Below are 24921 nucleotides of genomic sequence, written 5' to 3'. Positions count from 1 at the left end.
CCATTTCCAGGTATAAAAAGTAAAAAGTAAAATTGTAAAATCAAGAGAACTCGAGATCTAACAAAGAAGCAACATGAAAAGGAGACAAAACAGTGGTGGGAAAACTCAAAGGTATTACAGAAGAAAGAAACAGCTAAAAGCTGTATTAGACAACACCATCAAGCGAGGAAGATGATACACTTCAATATGTTCAAGAAGCAAATTAAGTTCTTCAAAATCTTCAAGAAGACACAGCCTCCCCAAGAGAACAGCCATTCTCACCTCAGCAGGTAAATGTCCCTGCCATCAACTCAACTCCTAAAAGAAGAGCGACATCTTGACAGACACCAGGACCAATGAAGACATCTACCCCAAAGGAATTACCCAAAAAGAGGAACAGAAGAAAGAAAACACTATCAAGGTCAAAGTTGCAATGTTTAGAAGAGAAGCTTCTGGAGAGAACCAAAGAGCTGGTCAACCTTGAAGAAAAGACTGAAAAGACTTGAGATGATGGCCAAGAGGAAGCAGATAATTGTCAACATGGAAGGCAGAGCGGTCCAGAAGAAAACTACAAAGAGAGGTCATCAGAGAACATTCCCCAATAACAGCCAGAGAAGACTAATGCGCACACACACTTGTTAGCCACTTCCTTCATCAAGATGAAGTCTCCACTGTAATAAATGGGAAATCTGGAAAAAGAGCCAGATATTCTGTAAGAGAGCCTTAACGAATGGCAAATCTTCATAGAAGATTTCTGTTGGAGAATCCAAGGCACAACCTTTCCAAGGCTCAATTCTTTAAACTTAAGCCATTTTGGATTGGTCAGCGAAGAGTCAGACAGAGAAACATGTGCTTGCAAAACATATGTCAACTTTGGCTTGAAGAGAAAGAAGCTGCACCAGCTTGGAGATGATGTTGCTATGACCCCAAGGGACAATGTACAGGACATGCAGGAATTTCAAGCATAAGACATTTCACACAACACTGGATCCTTCAACGAAAGGAAACATCATCGTATGGGAGGAGTGGGTCACTAAATCTATAACAAAGAAATGCAAAGATGGGTCCACTGAAAATAAGGAAGTGAGGAATGGGCTTCTTGAGAAGAGGCATACCTCCATTGAAATGCTGGTGGACCACAAACAGGACCACCTCTCAAACTTCTCCAGACAAAATGATAACATAAAGCACCAGTTTGAAAAGACTGAGGAGATCGAGACCCTGACCCAGAATGATGTAATGGTTCACATAGACTACAGTGAGAACTACGCTTGTAAATACACCAGGGAAATAAAAGAAACTCACTGGAGGTGGCAACCAGCAGGTAACCCTCCATACTGGAGTTATTTATCTCGGTGTGGGCAGGGTGGAGTCATTTACATCGCTGTCAGCCTGTCTTCAGCATGACGCCACAGCCACATGGGCTCACCTTGACCCAGTACTGAGGAGCATATGAGAGGAGCATCAAATGCCAGAAACATCCACTTCATCTCAGATGGGCCCACATCTCAATATTGGAATAGAACCAACTTTACCCAAGCCTCAACAGTGCCGTTCGTGCGAGGATTTAAGCATGTAACATGGAATTTCACGGAGGCGTCCCATGGAAAGGGTGCTTCTGATGGAGTGGGCGGCACCCTGAAAAACCTGGCTGATAGAATTGTGTCCTATGGTACCAGCATACCAGATGCCAAAACTCTCTTTATTCAGCACTGTTCTGTTTTTGTATGTGTTGTTTTTATGTGTTCTCTGTTTTTAGCCTATTTATGTCATGTACTTTTGAAGCACTGCAAAATGAAATTGATTGAACTTGAATCCATGATTGTGCCAATATTATCTCATTTATTTTCAACATTAAATGTTATGTTTTTAACCATACCTCAGTCTTAGTATACTTACTAGCATTACCGAAATCATCAACCTCATTTGCGAAACCTGTGTATCATTACCGCAACAGGTGTTCATTTAATGTTCATTTAATGAATGGAAAAACAGTAATTTGCTTTGAAATGCATGTGCAGAATCTTTGTTCTTTCAGGTTTGCCACATCATTATGAAAATATGTCAGGTTTCAATGCAATATCAAAAATATTAGGTTGTAGATTTCGGAAGGTGTTGTGGTAATGAGAGATCAGTCATGGAAATTTGTTGATGCAAGTCTTTTTAAAGCTTTCATGTTTGAAATCTTTGAAACCAAGATTCTGTGAGAATCACCCAATTTATGCATCGAAAACAGAAAATAATAGACACACGTATACGCAGATAAATAATGTATGAATGGTGCTGACAGAGAATCACTGCGTCTAAGGCGATAACGGACTTGAACTTTGAAAGCCGTCTCACTCTGAAACTGAGCGACCCCTGCATATTTCTGACACCGCCTACGGTGGCTCAGTAGCCCACAGACAACACTGACTGGATTAGGGGGGTTGTTGGATAGCGGAGGCCACTGACGGTGATGGCTTTGGCCTCCGGGGGACAGGGCTGTCACCCATTAGGCACTGACCTTAAGGGGGGAGGCGATGGGGGACAGGTAATGGTGACTGAGATTCAGCGTGACAGCAGAGGGTGGCGGGGAAAGAAGGCAGGAGAGCGAGAGACACACGTTTTGGTCATTGGTAGCTCTGTGTGTGTCGAGTCACAGCATCTCAAAACCGTACACCAATTTCCCCCTGTGTTTTCCCCTTTGGACTCAACGGGTCTCCCCTTGCACTGGCACAATGGATGTTCTGTAAGTGCTTATCTATACTCAACAGCAACCCTACTGGTTAAATAAAGTGTGATAGTGATGAATGTTTAACTATTACACCAATCAGTTGTTGACATCTCTCCCTCTCACTTTCTTCCTTTCATTATTTCTTTCTTGATATTTCAGTGTCCGACAAGCACCAGTTCAAGAATGAGCAGGTGTTGTACCGTTTCCGCTACGACGACGGCACCTATAAGGCCAGGAGCGAGATGGAGGACATTATGTCAAAGGTACAGTATCTATCTACAGTGCCTTCAAAAGTATTCGTACTCCTGACTTATTCCACACTTTCTTGTTGCAGCCAGAATTCAAAATGGATTCATAAATATTTTGTGTCACCCATCTATCTACACACAATACCCCATAATGACAGTGAAAACATGATTTTAGACATTTTTGCAAATGTATTGAAAATGAAATACATAAATATCAAATTTACATAAGTATTCACAGCACTGAGTGATTACAGCTGTGAGTCTTTTGCCCGTTATTCTTTTCTAAATTCTTAAAGCGCTGTCAAATTGGTTGTTGATCATTTCGGGACAACCATTTTCAGGTCTTGCTATAGATTTTCAAGACGATTTAAGTCAAAACTGTAACTCGGCCACTCAGGAACATTCACCGTCTTCTTGGTAAGCAACTCCAGTGTATATTTGACCTCGTGTTTTAAGTTATTGTCCTACTGAAAGGTGAATTAATCTCCCAGTGTCTGGTGGAAAGTAGATTGAACCAGGTTTTCCGCTAGGATTTTGCCTGTGCTTAGCTCCATTCTGTTTCTTTTTTATCCTGAAAAACTCCCCAGTCCTTAACGATTACAAGCATATCCATAACATGGTGCAGCCACTACTATGCTTGAAAATATGGACAGTCTGTTGTATTGGATTTGCACTTTGTATTCGGGACATACATTTTATTGCTTTGCCACATTTTTTTTTGCAGTATTACTTTAGTGCCTTGTTTCAAACAGGATGCATGTTTTGAAATATAAGTGCCGCCTTTTCACTCTGTCAATTAGGTTAATATTGTTTAGTAACTTCAATGTTATTGATCTATCCTCAGTTTTCCCCAATCACAGCCAATAAACTTTGAGCAACTGTTTTAGTCACCATTGGCCTCCTCATGGTGAAATTCCTCAGGAGTTTTCTTCCTCTCCAGCAACTGAGTTAGGAAGAACGCCTGTATCTTTGTAGTGACTGGATGCATTAATACAACTTCCCAACTGTAATTAACTTCACCATGCTCAAAGGGATATTCAGTGTTTGTTTTTTGTTTTTTTGTTTTTTACCCATCTACCAATAGGTGCACTTCTTTACAAGGCATTGGAAAACCTGGTCTTTGTGGTTGAATTGAAATTCACTGCTCGACTGAGGAACCTTACAGATATTGTGTGGGGTACAGAGATGAGGTAGTCATTCAAAAATCATGTTAAACACTATTATTGCACACAGAGTCCATGCAACTTATGTGACTTGTTCACATTTTGACTTCTGAACTTATTTAGGCTTGCCATAACGAAGTGGTTATATACTTATTGACTCTAGATATTTCAACTTTTCATTTTTAATGAAATGTCTTAACATATTTCCACTTTGACATTATGGGGTATTGTGTGTAGGCCAGCAACAAAAACATCTCCATTTAATCCATTTTAAATTCAGTCTGTAACACAACAAAATGTGGAAAAAGTCAAGGGTTGTGAATACAGTGCCTTCAGAAAGTATATATGAGGGTTGGGGGTCAATTCCACTTCAATTCTACTTCAAATCCTATGAGAAAAATGTGGAATCCTGAATTATCTCATTTTAAATGAAATTGACTCCAACCCTGTTGAAATATCAAATGAAAAAAGGCAATAGTGCACTTATCAGCAATAGCCATAGACGTAGAGAAATCTGCAAAGTCGTTCTGGGATGTAGGACTTGAGGAGGGCAAGAGATCAGAGTTTAGTGATACATTTGATGTCTGAACATATCTGACTCACATTTCTTTGGTGTGAACTATCACTTCGAAGGGGAAATCTGCAATTAGAAAAACAACAAAGCTGTCATCCCGCCACTTAAATAGGTAAACCGCTAAGGGATGGGGCTAGAGAAATGTAACCACTCTCAAATGTATAGATCAAGCTATGGATGCACTTGAGATCAAAATGGTAGTTTTATCCAAAACCATGTTTTGAAGCTAAACAGCGTTTGTTTACTATTGCATTATTTACAAACAATGGTGTGAAACACTTATATGTTGGGTTAAGATGATAAGATAGTTGAACTAAGTTTTAGGCATTCATAAGTTATATTATTCAAGAATCAATGGCTGTATATCATTAATTTAAAAGTCCAAAAATGTATGTACTAATTGCAGATTGACCCTTTTTAAGAAGTCAACTTCCGGCAGGTGTCTCTAGCCGACATACTACAGAACTACTTCTGCTTTCTCTGGGTTCATCCTAACTGCCTCTTAAGTAAAATGGTCACATAGTCATGCAATGACGTCAATGGGAGACTAAGAAAACATTAGACTTACAGTACCAGTCAAAAGTTTGGACACACCTACTCCTTTATTGTGGAATTGCCCCTGAGTTTGAGGCTTTCCCGTTGAAAATACAGTGAATCAAAACTCGTTCTCTCTCTTCTTCCCGTAGGGTGTGAGGCTCTACTGTCGCCTGCACAGCCTGTTCACCCCTGTTGTCAAGTAGGTATCCCTCCTCCTCCCCCTCTTTCTCCTCCTCCCACCCTGTCCAGGTGCATGCGTATGCATATTCATACAGGATTCACATTCAGCCCACACCGCCATCTATGAATGACTGAACAAACATGAGTGCTGCTGCCATTCACACCTTTCCCTCCCCGCGCCTAATCTGGCAACCGTCCCCATCTCGTTCTGCTCTGCTGCTGTGGGTGAATGTGTCAGCATTCAGCTTGGAGTTGCCCGTTTGAAGTTTCGTAGACAGTTCTGAGAGGGCGGCTGTCGCGTGTAAGCAAACCTAAACGTCGGCCTTGCTGAGTCAGACAAATTGATTTAACATTATTTTTGTTGAAGTACATAATAAGCACGCACACCCAACCCACGCACTCATTTACACTCCCGTCCCACCTCCCTTGACAAACACAGATCTCCATCAATCTTCATTTTACCCCACAAGTCACCTTCACCAGTAGCACTAAAATTGGAGAAAGGACGTCAAGCAAATCAAGACACACACAGTGTCACCGCCTTTCCCTTATGCTCTGGGGCACTGATTGTTGTCGCCAGGGCGTCCTGTCATCTCAGACAAAACATCAGGGGTTTGGGAAAAAATCACACTGATAAAAATATGTCGGCCTGCCACGCTCACATTATGTAACACTGATGGACCCGTTTGGTATTTGCGAACACTGTTGGACCCGTTTGGTATTTGCGAACACTGTTGGACCCGTTTGGTATTTGCAATGTAGTTTTGTGATTACCAGTCTGCCAGTTCTGAATGGCGATCGTTAACTGGGTCGTGCAAGGTACAAGGTTTTAATTAAGGACACCGATTTTTGTTTTCCATTGCAAAACATTTTGCAACAGTGTGACCGACTGAACAGGACCATGCAGTTGTATGGTCATTATAGTACCTGTGAGTACCTGTGAGCACCTCACTCTCATTTAATATCCCATTTGGGTCAACGTGTCATCATTCATACAGTAGGGCAGTAAAGATACACCCTGTACATATACGCCACGTTGCGATTCACAGGCAAACACAATGACAACGTTCTCCAAACGTTCCGCCGTTCACGTGACCCAACCATCCAATTTATTTTCAGAGCTTCCTGATTCGCTTATCTGCTTCCTCTACAAGAAGAGCCTAGTTTAGATGGTAGGAGTTACCACTAACTACAGATATATGTGACAAAAAGCTATCTTTATCTCTCGACCCCAAATCCTAATCTTAACCTTTAGGGGGATGAAGAAATACCTGACCCTAAATCCGTGTATAGGAAGCAGCTTTTACCATCTATGCAATTCAGGCAGCCATTCCCTAGAAGAAAACTATAACTATGAAAATACAAGGAAACCAGGAATAATTTTTATAGCAGATTTTGAGAATCCTTTGATACGGTATGTCTAGAATCTTAATGTGCCTGGATTTTTCCAACTTTGGAGAATCTCTCATAAGATGGGTAAAAGTCATGTAAATCAACCCTATGTCAAAATAAAGGTTACTTCTCAGAGAAAGCCTTCGATACAGTACGTCTAGAATCTTTAAGTGCCTGGATTTTTTTCAATTTTGGATTATCTCTCATAAAATGGGTAAAAGTCATGTAAAATATATAAAAAACGTAAGTTCTCTGAGAACTTTGAATTGTCAAGAGGTGTAAAACAAGGTTGCCATATTTATTATGGCCATTGAACTGATAATTATAAAAATCTAATGATATATAATTTTAAGGGCCAAAAAATGTATGGAGTACATAGAAAAGTATCAATGAACACCGATGATTCAAGTTTTCATTTGAGTCCTAAATCTTCAAACTTGAAGGGCCTTATTGGGCAACTGGATAAATTCTCTAGTTTCTCTGGACTAAAACCCAACTATGATAAGTGTACTACTACAATTGAAGTCAGAAGTTTACATACACTTAGGTTGTAGTCATTAAAACTCGTTTTTCAACCACTCCACAAATTTCTTCTCAACAAACTATAGTTTTGGCAAGTCGGTTAGGAAATTTACTTTGTGCATGATACAATAAAATTTTCCAACAATTGTTTTCAGACAAATGATTTCCCTCATAATTCACTGTATCACAATTCCAGTGGGTCAGAAGCTTACATACACTAAGTTGACTGTGCCTTTAAACAGCTTGGAAAATTCCAGAAAATTATGTCATGGCTTTAGAAGGTTCTGATAGGCTAATTGACATAATTTGAGTCAATTGGAGGTGTACCTGTGGATGTATTTCAAGCCCCCTACCTTCAAACTCAGTGCCTCTTTGCTTGAAATCATGGGAAAATCAAAAGAAATCAGACCTCAGAATTTTTTTTTGTAGACCTCCAGAAGTCTGGTTCATCCTTGAGAGCAATTTCCAAACACCTGAAGGTACCATGTTCATCTGTACAAACAATAGTAAGCAAATATAAACACCATGGGACCACGCAGCCGTCATACCGCTCAGGAAGGAGACGCGTTCTGTCTCCTAGAGATGAACGTACTTTGGTGCGAAAAGTGCAAATCAATCCCAGAACAACAGCAAAGGACCTTGTGAAAATGCTGGAGGAAACAGGTACAAAAGTATCTATATCCACAGTAAAACGAGTCCTATATCGACATAACCTGAAAGGCTGCTCAGCAAGGTCGAAGCCACTGCTCAAAAGCTGCCATTAAAAAAGCCAGACTACGGTTTGCAACTGCACATGGGGACAAAGATGGTATTTTTTGGAGAAATGGCATCATGAGGCAGGGAAATTATATGGATATATTGAAGCAACATCTCAAAACATCAGTCAGGAAGTTAAAGCTTGGTCGCAAATGGGTCTTCCAAATGGACAATGACCCCAAGCATACTTCCAAAGTTGTGGCAAAATGGCTTAAGGACAACAGTCAAGGTATTGGAGTGGCCATCACAAAGCCCTGACCTCAATCCTATAGAAAATTTGTGGGCAGAACTGAAAAAGCGTGTGCGAGCAAGGAGGCCTACAAACCTGACTCAGTTACACCAGCTGTGTCAGGAGGAATGGGCCAAAATTCACCCAACTTATTGTGGGAAGCTTGTGGAAGGCTACCCGAAACATTTGACCCAAGTTAAACAATTTAAAAGCAATGCTACCAAATACTAATTGAGTGTATGTGAACTTCTGACCTACTGGGAATGTGATGAAAGAAATAAAAGCTGAAATAGCTACTATTATTCTGACATTTCACATTCTTAAAATAAAGTGGTGATCCTAACTGACCGAAGACAGGGAATTTTTACTAGGATTAAATGTCAGGAATTGTGAAAAGCTGATTTTAAATGTATTTGGCTAAGGTGCATGTAAACTTCCGACTTCAAATGTATATTACAGATTGAGTTTCTGAAGGGTACACATTTCTATGTGGTCTCCCGATTTAAATGGGTGGATGGTGAAGTTGATGGGCTCGGTGTACATATCCAGGAAAAGTTTATCGATCTTGCAACTATTAACTTTGATTGAAAACGTAGCAAAATTAGATAGGATCTTGAAACCATGGAGAGGAAAACAATTGTCCATCTAGTGGAAAGTTGCACTGATTTTAATTCTCTAGTGATATTGCAGTTTACATATTTATTAATGGCTCTACCCACTCCAGGAGAATCCTTTTTAACCAGTTAAAGTTAAATGGGCATATTTGTATAACGAACGAGTTTGGAGGGTTAAAACTATGAATTATTAAAACTATTAAATATGAAGGCATCAAATCTCTCAGCCTCCATTATACTTAGTGTACTGTATACATGAGGGAAAGTAGCTGTAAGTAACAGTAGAAGATGTATTGTTGTCAGTTAGTTTCAGGGGAGGGGATGTAGGGTTGAAAAAATGTGAACTTATGAAAACAATTAGTTTGATAGAACCAAAAATCATCTGCAATATTGACGCTCATCTCGTCACCACTTCCATTCATGGAGCCTTTTAATGTGTGTCTCTCACAGTACAGCGTAAGAGTTCTGGCTGTGGTACTGTGGTGATCTGATCAAGGGTCTCCCTGGCTGCCTCTCCTCTCCTACTGATTTAATGGCATTACAACAGCCTCCTCTGCTAGTTGAATGGTCTCTGTGCAGACAAGTGAAAACAAAAGCTGTGTGTGTGCAGTACTGTGGACAATAAGACAGACCGTCAGTCACTCAAGCCTTAACAGTAGTTGAGCAGTTGAAAGACTCAGCACTGGGAGATCAGAGACAGTAGAAAGAGCTGAGGTCATAGCTGCGAAAATATGTTTTGAGTTGGGGGTGCTGGAATCCCCTTTATAATAAAGCATTGCATGCATCTATAATCACATTTGCGTAGTGGAATTCAGTTGAGCAGACACTTCTTTAGGATTTATTTGCCTTTTATAAACGTATCTCATGCAATTCTGGTCATTTACGTGATCGACATTAGCAGAATATTTTTTGGGACCACACAAAAGGCCAAATTCAGGCTACTGTGCATCTTGCTATTCAGGGAGGATGCAATTTAATTGTATTTTTTTGTATTTATTATTCATTCTGTTGGCTAAATTTAATTGTGTGCTCCGTATGTATTTTAAGATGTGTTATAAGTAGGCCTTTTGTAAAATACATGTCATTGGTAATTGCTTTCTTGGTAATTGCTGCAATATAGCCTGTAACATTTGTTGGGGGTGAAGGTTTAAATCAGTGTTTTGTTTCATTTTGTTGAGCAATTTTATTTGGTCAAATTAGGTTCCAACTGTAATGTTGTGTTTGCCGTGACATAGAATCCTGCTTGTATTTTCCCTGTAAACAATGGCTTGACTTACTTTTGATATTACCCTAATAAAGTTTAGAAACTTTTGTGAAGGTGAGGAAGAGTGTTTTAGGCCTACCAGAGTTACGTCTATAATCAAACAATATAATATATATCTTTATCAAATAACTTCTGATAGAAAAAAATAACGAATTAGCCTCCTTCTGTACACCTACAGTACCAGTCAAAAGTTTGGACACACCTACTCATTCAAGGGTTTTTCTTTATTTTTACTATTTTCTACATTGTATAATAATAGTGAAGACCTCAAAACTAATAACACAATGAAATCATGTAGTAACTAAAAAAAGTGTTAAACAAATCAAAACTTATTTTGTATTTTAAATTCTTTAAAGTTGCCACCCTTTGCCTTTGATGACAGCTTTGCACACTCTTGGCATTCTCTCAACCAATAGGTGTGCCTTGTTAAAAGTTAAATAGTGGAATTTAGCCAATGGATTGTGTTGTGACAAGGTAGGGGTGGTATACAGAGGATAGCCCTATTTGGTAAAAGACCAAGTCCATATTATGGCAAGAACAGAGAACCATTTTTGTGAACTGGGTGGTGTACATAATAAACTATAACTGAGTGTATAGTATAGGCTACAGTAGGCTACAAAATAAACCTTCCAGTAACACTGGCTCGTGCCAATATCTCAAGATAAGCTACTTTGGAAAAACAGTGCTGTTTGCTCAGAATCGCTCAAAAGTTGAGATTTGCTTGGAATTTGCTTGGGGGATTCTACAGACCGGTTAGTCTTCTAGTAGTCCTACGCTTTTCTTGCGATTTGTATTTTGAAATTTGTGAAAGGCAAACTGACCGCCGCAACCAACCATAGAAATATAATCCATAGATGGCAGTTCTCATTCAAGTCAGGACTGGCAGCCATTGATAGTGTACCCTTTGAGTTTAACAGTCAAAGTGCCAGGGTTAGAGGTTCCAAAATCCTTCTACACAATCTATGTCTCAACTGTCGCAAGGCTTAAAAATCCTTCTTTAACCTGTATCCTCTCCTTCATCTACACTGATTGAAGTGGATTTAACAAGTGATATCAATAAGGGGTCATAGCTTTCACCTGGATTCACCTGGTCAGTCTGTCGTGGAAAGAGCAGGTGTTCCTAATGTTTTGTACAGTGTACTATCTTAATGGGGAAAGAAAGGACCAAATGAGAGAAATGAATGACAACATATGAAAGACAAAAAGCACAAATGATGATAGCTGGCAGCATGCAATCCGACATGTTGATCTGACTTTCTAGATTCATACTCTAGGAAGTTTACAATTTCTGGAACATTTTTAAGCTTCTGCACATATCTTAAGCTTTAATTTTAAAGGGTATTTTGGTTTTATGTGACAGATTTTATTTATTTTTATCATTGCCATAACATTGTTAATAACAGACACAAATAATACAGAATATGCCTTATTTAATTGCTTGTCGAAGGAAAACAAAGCAAATGTATTTTTGAAGATGTTTCTTGTTTTTCTGCCGTAGCATATGTAGGCCTGTACTCCATGATCGCTCAGATCCCTTTCTACATGTTGGTAATAGTTTGAATTGTGCTCTGTCTGGATGTCTTGACTCGTGAATATTTAATTATGTTGCTATCCAAATGGCTCACAGCATTTTCAAATGTGAGGAAAATGAGTAAAGACAATGTGCTGTTACATGAAGTCAGTTTGCTTAGGGACTTCTGCTGAAACCCAACCCCCGCCTCAGGGTGAACTAGATTTCCAAACCTGTAATTGTATAGGCTTTGATGCGGAAATCATAACTGTTTTATATTATGTATTTTTTGATGTCTCTGAATAGAAAATGGTGGTGGTGCAAGTTATTCCTATTTGAGTTAATAAAGTTATTTTACACATGAAAAAACAACAAGAAAACTGTTTCTATAAGGCATAATGTCATTTTCTTCATGTCATTTAATAACATCTTTAATGTTCTGGGAAACGTGTTTGTGTGCACCTGCTTGCTTGAATGTGTTTTTGATGCATTTTGCTTTGAAACCATATCCTTATTCCCTCTGTCTCATTCTCCCTTGCAGGGACAGAGACTACCATTTAAAAACCTTCAAGTCTGTGGTGCCTGCCAGCAAACTGGTTGACTGGCTTCTGTCACAGGTACAGTGTACACACACAGGAGCACACGCAACACACACACACACACTGGAGTGGTGGCCCCAGCAGCGCTCCCCACTGTGTCTAAGAGATGAAAACAACAAGTCTAAGCAGGTGACACGCATTGATTTGTACCTCCATTCTGTTTCCCAGGGTGACTGTTCCACACGTGAGGATGCGGTGACATTGGGGGTTGGACTGTGCAACAATGGCTTCATGCACCATGGTCAGTGCAGCACACACACGTCACATATTACGTGACTGAATGACATACAGTACATCAGGGATATTGCGTAACATTTTTCATCAGGCTTATATTCCCCTGAGCCGATGGTCGGGGACCGTAACATAATTTCATAGAATTCATTTATGACAACACATGTTACACATCACTGAGTGATATATTGTACATACACACACACCATGCTACAATGCTTTTACAACCACAAGGGAAAATTGGGTCTGCAAAACTAGTCCTTTTTTTACCACTTTTGCATGAAGTTTCTGCTGCTTGGGTTCAAGTGTTTCTCTGATCACGATTTTCACCAGAGTACATAATAATACTCCTTGTTATTAGATTCGGTTATTAATTATGTTATAATCAAAACATAACATTCAACATGAACCATTTCATTCCTTATACAGTAGGTGTCAGTTGTCATTCCTGTACGGTTGCTTTCTTATAAACCAGTAACACTTGATATTGCATGATATTTTGACTAACTGTCATATTGTAACTGCCACTTGAAAGGTGTTCCTATTCACTTTGGGACGAACCCTAACTTCCACTTACGTCAAATTCTCACTTAATCATGCATTGATGAAGTGAAACTTCAACCAAAATGGAAGTTAGGACTTGCCCAATTTATGACAGTCAGTCAGTACATGTACAGTCATGGCCAAAAGTTTTGAGAATGACAGAAATATTAATTTTCACGAAGTCTGTTGCCACAGTTTGTATGATGGTAATTTGCATATACTCCAGAATGTTATGAAGAGTGATCAGATGAGTGATCCTCTTTGCCATGCAAATGAAGTGAATCCCCAAAAAACATTTCCACTACATTTCAGCCCTGCCACAAAAGGACCAGCTGACATCATGTCAGTGATTCTCTCGTTAACACAGGTGTGAGTGGTGACGAGGACAAGGCTGGAGATCACTCTGTCATGCTGATTGAGTTTGAATAACAGACTGGAAGCTTCAAAAGGAGGGTGGTGCTTGGAATCATTGTTCTTCCTCTGTCATCCATGGTTACCTGCAAGGAAACACGTGCCGTCATCATTGCTTTGCACAAAAAGGGCTTCACAGGCAAAGATATTGCTGCCAGTAAGATTGCACCTAAATCAACCATTTATCAGATCATCAAGAACTTCAAGGAGAGCGGTTCAATTGTTGGGAAGTAGGCTTCAGGGCGCCCAAGAAAGTCCAGCAAGCACCAGGACCGTCACCTAAAGTTGATTCAGCTGCGTTATCGTTGAACCACCAGTACAGAGCTTGCTCAGGAATGGCAGCAGGCAGGTGTGAGTGCATCTGCACGCACAGTGAGGCGAAGACTTTTGGAGGATGGCCTGGTGTCAAGAAGGGCAGCAAAGAAGCCACTTCTCTCCAGGAAAAACATCGGGGACAGACTGATATTCTGCAAAAGGTACAGGGATTGGACTGCTGAGGACTGGGGTAAAGTCATTTTCTCTGATAAATCCCCTTTTCGATTGTTTGGAGCATCTGGAAAAAAGCTTGTCCGGAGAAGACAAGGTGAGCGCTTCCATCAGTCCTGTGTCATGCCAACAGTAAAGCATCCTGAGACCATTCATGTGTGGGGTTGCTTCTCAGCCAAGGGAGTGGGCTCACTCACAATTTTGCCTAAGAACACAGCCATGAATAAAGAATGGTACCAACACATCCTCCGAGAGCAACTTCTCCCAACCATCCAGGAACAGTTTGTTGACAGACAATGCCTTTTCCAGCATGATGGAGCACCTTGCCATAAGGCAAAAGTGATAACTAAGTGGCTCGGGGAACAAAACATTGATATTTTGGGTCCATGGCCAGGAAACTCCCCAGCCCTTAATCCCATTGAGAACTTGTGGTCAATCCTCAAGAGGCAGGTGGACAAACGAAAACCCACAAATTCTGACAAACTCCAAGCATTGATTATGCAAGAATAGGCTGCCATCAGTCAGGATGTGGCCCAGAAGTTAATTGACAGCATGCCAGGGCGGATTGCAGAGGTCTTGAAAAAGAAGGGTCAACACTGCAAATATTAACTCTTTGCATCAACTTCATGTAATTGTCAATAAAAGCCTTTGACACATGAAATTCTTGTAATTATACTTCAGTATTTCATAGTAACATCTGACAAAAATATCTAAAGACACTGAAGCAGCAAACTTTGTTGAAATTAATATTTGTGTCATTCTCAAAACTTTTGGCCACGAATGTAGACGGTTTTCCCACATCCATTCAATGGAGTCAAGTCCAATGACCATAAACCACAATCAGACCACACTCTGTTGTCAACATCAACCGTATTTGCAGTGTTCCTTGGCATTCCCACGTTTGCAGTCTGGATCGCAGAATTGAACCACGGAACACTCTTAAAGGTCTTCCTTGGCCTGGTTAAACCAGACTGAATGTTCTGCTCACCAGTGAAACAATAGTGAGTGCAGGGCTCATTCTGATTGAACTAGGCTAGACTTTCCATAGCTTGCTAGCTATATCCTTGTGAACTTAGAACGCCCTCAAACCAGCACAATCTACTATACGTCCTACGCACACTTAAACTCAGCAAAATCAGAAACGTCCTCTCACTGTCAACTGCGTTTATTTTCAGCAAACTTAACACGTGTAAATATTTGTATGAACGTATACAAGATTCAACAACTGAGACATAAACTGAACAAGTTCCACAGACATGTGACTAACAGAAATTGAATAATGTGTCTCTGAACAAAGGGGGGGTCAATCAAAAGTAACAGTCTGGTGTGGCCACCAGCTGCATTAAGTACTGCAGTGCATATCCTCCTCATGGATTGCACCAGATTTGCCAGTACTTGCTGTGAGATGTTACCCCACTCTTCCACCAAGGCACCTGCAAGTTCCCAGACATTTCTGAGGGGAATGGCTCTAGCCCTCACCCTCCGATCCAACAGGTCCCAGATGTGCTCAATGGGATTGAGATCCGGGCTCTTCGCTGGCCATGGCAGAACACTGACATTCCTGTCTTGCAGGAAATAACGCACAGAACGAGCAGTATGGCTGGTGGCATTGTCATGCTGGAGGGTCATGTCAGGATGAGCCTGCATGAAGGGTACCACATGAGGGAGGAGGATGTTTTCCCTGTAACACACAGCGTTGAGATTGCCTGCAATGACGACAAGCTCAGTCCGATGAGGCTGTGACACACTGCCCCAGACCATGACGGACTCTCCACCTCCAAATCGATCCCGCTCCAGAGTACAGGCATCGGTGTAATGCTCATTCATTTGACGATAAGCGCGAATCCGACCATCACCCCTGGTGAGACAAAACCACGACTCGTCAGTGAAGAGCACTTTTTGCCAGTCCTGTCTGGTCCAGCGACGGTGGGTTTGTGCCCATAGGTGAAGTTGTTGCCGGTGATGTCTTGTGAGGACCTGCCTTACAACAGGCCTACAAGCCCTCAGTCCAGCCTCTCTCAGCCTGTTGCGTACAGTCTGAGCACAGATGGAGGAATTGTGCGTTGTTGTTGTTGCCACCCTGTACCTGTCCCGCAGGTGTGATGTTCGGATGTACCGATCCTGTGCAGGTGTTGTTACACGTGGTCTGCCACTGCGAGGACGATCAGCTGTCCATCCTGTCTCCCTGTAGCGCTGTCGTAGGCGTCTCACAGTACGGACATTGCAATTTATTGCCCTGGCCACATCTGCAGTCCTCATGCCTCCTTGCAGCATGCCCAAGGCACATTCACGCAGATGAGCAGGGACCCTAGACATCTTTCTTTTCGTGTTTTTCAGAGTCAGTAGAAAGGCCTCTTTAGTGTCCTTAGTTTTCATAACTATGACCTTAATTGTCTACCGTCTGTAAGCTGTTAGTATCTTAACGACCGTTCCACAGGTGCATGTAACATTAATTGTTTATGGTTAATTGAACAAGCATGGGAAACAGTGTTTAAACCCTTTATAATGAAGATCTGTGAAGTTATTTGGATTTTTACGAATTATCTAATACACACACACCTCCCGATGCCATCTGCTGGCTAGTTCTCATTTTCAAGTTCACACGTCTCTTCTCTTCCTGCTGAGTGCATAGCATGTCTCTTCTCACCTCAGCTATCCCTTCACATGCCCCAGCTTAGTCAGTATGTGTATTCTTTCTCTTAACCTCTCTCTTTCAACCACTTCCTCGTAAGCACTTTCTCTGTCCCTTTTCCTTTCGTCCCCTCTCTCGCTCCCTCTATTTCTCTCGTGCACATGCTCTCAGTCCCTGTATCATTCTCCTTTCTCTCCCGTCTCTCGCTCTCAGTACTGTACATCAAGCAACGCAGCGTTTCTCCTAAATATTTAACCTTAGGCGGGTCGCAAGTGCCCTGCAAAGCTTCATACAGTGAAAGGCTGCAGACCAACATCAACATTGTCTGCTTTATGTAATAGCAGGGGAACACCGCTATAAGTAACAGACACTATTCAAGGGTTCAGAGCTTTCCTGTGGTATTCACTTCCCCAATTTAATTCACACTCATAACAGCAGTCACCAATTTCAATGGGACACCAATTTAGCATCAGTGGTAGTGTACGTGTGTCTCTCTCTGTGGATTGGGTATGTGTGTGTATTGGGAGTTTCTTGACGACTTGAATAGGTGGTATTAACGGTATTCAAAGGATTCACCGTCTGACCGATCGGAAATGCCCCCTAGGCTTAATTGTTTTGGCATAGTGCCAGACTGTGTGTGTGTGCAGCACAGATCCGTTTGACTGATTTTGTTCCGCTTGGTCTACCAGATGGTCTCCCATACAGCTGTGTACCTTTACCCCAGATACCACTGTTCTTTACAACCCTTCACTCTGACAGAGAGACAGACAGGTAGACGGACTGACACCTGTCACAGCCACCATCGACCACTGTTGGCTCGATACAATAACATGGCATCAGAGTCCAAGTGCACAGTGCACTGTCTAGTCATGGAACAACTGGGGAAGCTGTTTTCATGGAAAGATTGAGACGGACAGGATCAGACAGGAGAACAGAGTGTCCTTCCAACATGGCTATGAAAACACAGACATTTAAAGCCGACTGTCCTTTTTTGAGTAACACACACACATACACACACACACACACACACACACACACACACACACACACACTGTCCCTTTATGATGAACGACAGTGGGGTTGGGTTACCTGAGTGAAGGAATTGACGGTAATGTTTCAACTGGCATTTCCTTGGTATATCCTAGGAAATTATATAACACACACACACACACTGCAACTTTTAAGCAAGTATTTCACCCCAACCTGTGTTGAATTAGCAGCTAGTCACTTGACGGTGAATGAATGTCCAAGTAAGTGACTAAGGGTGTATTATTTATATATATATATATATATATAATATACAGCCCTACTTTTGACCAGTGGTAATATGTGGCTACGGGTGTATTATTTTTATATATATATAATAATATATAGCCCTACTTTTGACCAGCACTACATAGGGAATAGGGTGCCATTCCTTTTCAGAAGCAGACTTTACTTGAAGCTGCTGTGACCCACATTTCTCTTCAGCTCACCACTTCTCTCTTTTCTTTTCCCTTTCTTTCTCACAGTCCTGGAGAAGAGCGAGTTCAAAGACGAATCGCAGTTCTTCCGTTTCTATGCCGACGAGGAGATGGAGGGCACGAGTTCCAAGAGCAAGCAGCTGCAACGCAATGACTTCAAGCTCATTGAGAACATCCTGGCCAAGTCCCTGGTGGTGAGCGTGATTACACACACACATGAACGTATACACACACACATGTATACACACACACACAGGAACGTATACACACACACACACACACATGAACACACACACACAAACGAATGTATACACACACACACACACACACACACACACGAACACACACACAGGAACGTATACACACACACACACACACACACACACACATGAACACACACACACACACGAATGTATACACACACACACATGAACACACACACACACGTGCATGTATACACACACACAGGAATGTATACACACACACACATGAACACACACACACACACACACATGAACACACACATGAACGTATACACACACACACACACACACGAACGTATACACACACACACGAACGTATACACACACACACACGAACGTATACACACACACACGTGAACGTGTACACACACATAAACACACACAAATGTATACACACACACACACACACATGAATGTACACACACACTTACATACATGAACATTATACAGTACACACACACACATGAACATAAGTAAACACAGGCATGAACACACACTTGCACATAAATGAACACCTGCATCTGTGTATGATCATGACAGCGCTATACAGAATTATTTGCCAGTAATTCATTGCATGGTTTATCCACTGCTGTACCAATAAGCTACCACTCAGTGCTATTTAGAGGACTAGGTTTTTGACTTCCCCAGAGGTCTGGGCATGATTTGGAAACAGCCATGTCCTGTCCTCCGCTCCACAAGGCCTGTGCGTACACGTGACGGCGTGAACCACATCTGGATGTGGGTCTCAGAGAGCACTTGAAGATGTCTCATCCCCCGTGGCTGTTGCAACTCAAAGCATCTCCTCCTCACGCCTTTGAAGACGAGACAGGGCTTTGAAGTCCTTCTGATCCAACAGCGTATTAATGGCAGTTGTCTTTTACAAATTGTGTGTGTGTGTGTGTGTAGGTCTCATAGGAGGCGAGCATCAGGAAGAACCATTTGATGGCTCATCAGATGGTTTGCTCGTAGTCAAACCGAAACAATTGCTAACATTTGTTCCGTTTGAACACTAAAAGGCTAAGAAATAAATATAATCGACAGTATGTAAGGAATGTCACGTATCGACACCCACAAACGCTCAAGAGTTCGGTTGAAATGCGTAGGAGGACGTTGTAGAGACTTTTTGAAGAAGATGTTCCTTGAGAGGAACCATCACGTACATGCTTCCATGCGTGAGCTGCAGTTAGACTTGACTTACCCCCCTACTGTGTGTGAAGAGGCTCTGACCTTTAACCATCTCACCCTTGATTGGCCATGTTTGTTGCCATAAAGTGACCCCCCCCCCCACCCCAAGCACTCTGAAGAAAAGCTGTCTCATTATTTGAAAAGTAGAGTCCACGGCAGAAAGGAACATGGCGGTGTCTCTGTTTGACTGTGTAGATTTTGTGTGTGTCTGAGACAGCCTTGCCTGTGTGGCTCCCCATCTCTCCTCACATTCTCTCTCTCTCCCCTCTCTCCCTCTCACTCTCTCTCCTTCTCACGTTCTCTCTCTCTCTCTCTCTCTCCTTCTCACGTTTTCTCTCTCCCTCTGTCACTCTTTCTATATTAGTTTCTCTTCATCTAATGTTCTGTCTCTCTCACACTCTTTCTCTCTCTCGGTCCCTTCCTCTCGCACTCTCGGTCTCTCTTGATCGATGCATCAACACCGTGCGACTCTCCGCTGTGACATTCACCAACAGGTGCTAGAAGAATGAGAGTAAAAGGTCAAACCCACCTCAGAAAAGGGCGGGAAACTGGGAGCTACATCGAGTTACATTGTGTCCAGCTAACATAAGTGCATTAGCTTGTCCTAGCGTTTCGTCAGCAGAACGAACGAGGAAGTAGACCCTTTTTATTTTGCTCGGAGAAGCCCCATCCCTGATGATTAGCTCAAATGCTAATCCTTCCCAGTCCCTACAGCTATGACTGAAGTGATAGACTGACCCACACACACACACACACACACACACACACACACACACACACACACACACACACACACACACACACACACACACACACAGCTCCTTGATGCTGCAGAGCCATTGTTTAGTCTTTCTCCTTTTAGCAGTCTCCTCAGACGGGCGTTAGCGATAGCCATCTTATCACAACTCTGCAGTAGGGAGATAACCCCCACCGTGTGATTGTTAGTGCCCGGTAATGGAATCGTCCCAAATAAACCTACATGTGACGTACGCATTTGACCCAGGTCTGTTCATTGCCATTGTGTCATTCGGTTGTCATTGACCTGCACAGTGATTGCCAGAGAAAATGTCCGGATTTTGTTGGTTCCTTCATTTTGCGCAATGGGTGAATGAATTAGTCAATGTCAATCAATGCCTTCTAAGCTCCTTGGTTGACGTTGTGTTTGTTTCTCTCCCCACAGATCCACCCTGAGGAGGAGGACTACGGCTTTGAAATCGAGGAGAAGAACAAGGCCATCGTGGTGAAGTCTGTCACCAGGGGCTCTCACGCCGAGGTGAGGAGTCTACAGACACACACACACACAGTCAACACACACACACTTCTGTGCTTCTTCCTTCTCACTGACAGAGTCCATTAGTCCCAGTGATTCAGGCGCTGGTGGTTCTGTCACTCTCCTCAGGGCATCTATTCTCAGTGTGGGGATCAGATCAGCCGTATTACATTAGACATGCCTGCTCACATTCTCCTCAATGCCACCACACGTCACAACATGACATCCCAGCTCTGTGTGTGTGTGTGTGTGTGTGTGTGTGTGTGTGTGTGCTTACGTGTGTGCTTACGTGTGTGTGCTTACGTGTGTGTGTGTACGCGCCTGTGTGTGTGTGTGTGTGTGTGTGTGTGTGTGTGTGTGTGTGTGCTTACGTGTGTGTGTGTGTGTGTGTACGCGCCTGCACACGTTTCCATCTGTCTTTCTGCCTGCAGCCTCATGGGAGGACAGCCTTCTATCTCTCCTCTCTCCTGACTCAACTAATCAGGGTCTTGGTATCTTGTTGATTGGTTGAATCAGAGGAACTAGTGTTGGTATGGAACAACGACTGGGGTTCTCTGAGTGAAGGGATTGGGGGAAACAGCCTTACTGCACTCCTTCCCTTACTGTCCCTTACGGTCTTTCTCCCCTCCCTTGTTCCCTGTCCCCTCCATCTCACTCCTCATCCCCCTCTATCGCCTCGGCTTCTCTGCTCCAGACAGTGCCAGTTTAGTTCGGTCCTGGCTGACACTGTGTGTGTGTGTGTGTGTGTGTGTGTGTGTGTGTGTGTGTGTGTGTGTGTGTGTGTGTGTGTGTGTGTGTGTGTGTGTGTGTGTGTGTGTGTGTGTGTGTGTGTGTGTGTGTGTGTGCGTGCCAGCATTGTGAATGAGGCTCAGCTGATTCACAGGGCCCAGTGAAAAACCCTGGGAGAGCCAGGGACTCCAGGAGGGTCGGGGGGAGAATACCAAACATGCGCACACACACACACACACACATACTCAGAGGGCCACTGTGCCTGGCTGTCCCTATTCTGGTCTGTCCTCCTAAGCCAAGCGGATCTGGTCCCTGCGTCCTGGGCAGAGAGGATATAGAGGATGCATTATTCTCACGACGTGACCAGACACATGCACGCAAAACCCATCACAGTTCAATATGCATTAATGCCCTGCAAATGTGCAAAGCTCATATCGTTGACCTTCTTCATTAGCGTTTAAAAAAAATGTTATCATTAAGATTTCACTTGAATGCTTTTCCCCATTATTTAACCAGGTTTTATACGCAAAATCTGGTCAAATTGTTCGCAAGCAATTTTACATCTGCAGAGCAAAATGGCCGCTGATCTAGCATGAAATGATGAGACAACCTATCCGGACGCTTCACCGGTGTTTCCACTCCGTTCCTCCCTCTCCAGATGGCGGGGCTGCAGGCGGGCAGGAAGATATTCACCATCAACGAGGACCTGGTGTTCCTCAGGCCCTTCCAGGAGGTGGAGACCATGATCAACCAGGCCTTCTGCATCCGCCGCTCCTTACGCCTGCTGGTCAACACCAAGGCCAAGGAGTGAGTTACAGTATAGTAGTACAAGCATGGACACACATGTATACACATACCCAATTTCATTTCACACACACACACATGCGCACACTTAACTAGACACACAGGCTCAGTGTTTGGCCAGTCTCTGATTCACTCTCTTGTTGATTTAGGATCGTGAAAGTTCCAGACACTCCAGATCCCCTGTCCTTCAAACTCTGTGGCTCCGCCCCACCTCATGTACACGCAGTAAGGAAAGGTGAGTAACAACCGCTTTGATTGGCGCTCTCTGAATGTGACCTTGAGTCTTGGGGTTCACTCATTGGATGTGACACCACACAGAGGAAATATGTACTGCATCGTCTGTTAAATTGCTAGTGATTTAGTCACGTCTTGTCCGTTAATAGACCATTTATGGGAGGGAACCTGGAATGTTGGTATACATGCCAGAAACCTGTCTTTAAATTATAGGATGAGGTAACGTTACCTTCCAGCCATGCACCTGTCAGCTTCAGTTCCCTTTTACTGAGGCTCTGCTTTTTAGGCCCACATGTTTGCTAGGGCTCAAAGTTAAAATCCTAAAAGACGGTGCTCCCCCCTACACACACACAGAACTGAACTCCTCTATGTTAATACAACCACCTGGGCCACATTCCCCCGGTACACCGCCTGCTAGGCAGATGTTTATATCATATAAAAAGAAGAAGCGAAAGAAGGGGGGGGGGGGGATTTACGACTATCGAGTTGCGAGCGATTGGTCCAAATGTGTAAAACAGCTGGAAGAGGAGGTAGGAGAAAATGGCCGACTCCTTTCTGTAGCATCCAGGGATGAGGACAAACACACACACGCAGGCAGCGGAGTGTGGGGTTCCTTCCAGCTACCGGCCCCATATGAGTTGTCTCTGAATGATGTCAGACTCTCCAGGCACTCTCTCATCTCCTAAATCAGGGCCCTACTTGACGGCTGGGAGGGGTTGCTGCTAAACTGAAGTTATGGCGTTGTGTGCTTTGTGTGAGGTGGATGACAGGGAAAGGGATGCTAGGCCTGGTATTTTAAAATGGGACAGGAATATCTGTTTAGTGCACAGCTAAAGTGTTACCAGGAGTTATTTGAAGTTCTTACACCCACGTATGTCTTCATGTGTGCGTATCTCTTTCTTTGAGGATGATGGCCTTGGATAGGTCTTCTCTAATGAACAGATTCTTCATTTCAATGAGATGTCCTAATTGAATGACGGTTACATTGAATAAAATACATATTTACATGAAGGACTAGATTTAAAATAAATGATGCATTGCACTTACAGTATATTACAATTTGTAGAATTTTTGTTTGGGGGGGGGGGGTGACTAAAAGTATGACCGCATTGCGATTACAATGAAGACCCTGCGGCATATCCAAATGTGATCCCTGACCCCTGTGTGATATTCAGGGTCGGAGGCGGCGGCAGCGGGCCTCCAGCCAGGTCAGTGTATCCTGAAGGTGAACGGTAACAGCATGAACCTCAGTGACTACCAGGAGGTCCTGGAGCACTTCTCCTCCTCCCAGCAGGAGCACCCCGACATGGTGAGAGACCTGGCTTTGGTTTAATTCTGTCTGCATAATGTTAGGGGAAACAAATGTTTGGAGATGGTGAGATTCAACCACAAAGGCATGGCCCAGTCTTTCCCAGTCCTGGTTCTGGGGGACCCAGAGATGTGCAAATTGTTTTCTTTTTACCTTATCACTAACATACCTGATTCCACTTATCAAGAGCTTGATGATGAGTTGAGTCAAGTGCCTAAGCGCCAGGATTGGATTGGAGGACACTGACATGGCCTAATGTAGCTTTAAAAAGAGCCTTAAACCATTGCTACTTTTCTACCAGTGTCAAGATGTTTTTCCACCAAACTAGTGTGTTCCCCTCTACAGTGTCACATGCAAGGTTTTATTTGTTGCGTCACAACTAGGGTTCTTCCTCATTCTCAGTTTCAGTCTTCTGCCAGTAGACCTCTTTCACCCCTTGTTTTTCTTTTCCTACTGCATCAAATACTGTGTTTTGGCTTTATCCAGCGTGGGACCCAGCAGGATGTGTAGTACTGTGGTGCTTTTTTATTAGGTGATGTGTTGATATTTACTCTAGCTCCTCTCCTCTTATCCAATCCCCTGCTTTGTTGATGTTTACCCTGGATTCTCTTGTCCTATCCCCTTGCCCAGTCAAATCTCCTCAGAGTTGCTCTGTTTGGACCACATCTCTGTTAGTTCTTTCACACAGCTGGTTAATTGCCAGTGTGTTTCCTGAACCAGTGCCATGTTCTATGAGAAAATATGCATATACAGGGCCTTCAGAAAGTATTCATACCCCTTGACTTATTCCACATTTTGTTGTTACATTCTGAATTCAAAATGGATTAAAACATTGTTTTATCTCACCCATCTACACACAATACCCCATAATGAGAAAGTGTAAACATATATTTATTTTACATTTTTGCACATTTATTGATCCCTAATTTACATAAGTATTCCCACACCTTTGCTATGACACTCCAAATTGAGCTCAGGTGCATCCAATTTCCTTTGACCATCCTTGAGATGTCACTACTACTTGATTGGAGTCTGGCCAATTCAATTGTTTGGACATGATTTAGAGGGTCCCACAGTT

General features: G+C 42.7%; 1 protein-coding gene across 1 annotated transcript in view; it reads left to right on the top strand.

Moving 5' to 3' along the window:
• The window catches only part of LOC120058701 (phosphatidylinositol 3,4,5-trisphosphate-dependent Rac exchanger 1 protein-like), an 85516-nt gene that overhangs the window by 36350 nt on the left and 24245 nt on the right, over positions 1-24921 (top strand). The window contains exons 11-19 of the mRNA XM_039007446.1: positions 2855-2958; positions 5367-5416; positions 12226-12301; positions 12452-12524; positions 18098-18243; positions 20678-20770; positions 22155-22303; positions 22450-22535; positions 23710-23843. Of these exons, the coding sequence (XP_038863374.1) occupies positions 2855-2958; positions 5367-5416; positions 12226-12301; positions 12452-12524; positions 18098-18243; positions 20678-20770; positions 22155-22303; positions 22450-22535; positions 23710-23843 (911 nt within the window). The remainder of the gene's footprint in view (positions 1-2854; positions 2959-5366; positions 5417-12225; positions 12302-12451; positions 12525-18097; positions 18244-20677; positions 20771-22154; positions 22304-22449; positions 22536-23709; positions 23844-24921) is intronic.

The sequence above is a fragment of the Salvelinus namaycush genome, chromosome 14, assembly GCF_016432855.1.
Source record: "Salvelinus namaycush isolate Seneca chromosome 14, SaNama_1.0, whole genome shotgun sequence".
NCBI lineage: Eukaryota > Metazoa > Chordata > Actinopteri > Salmoniformes > Salmonidae > Salvelinus > Salvelinus namaycush.
The sequence above is the reverse complement of the archived record's forward strand: the minus strand, read 5'-3'. Positions and strand labels throughout refer to the sequence as shown.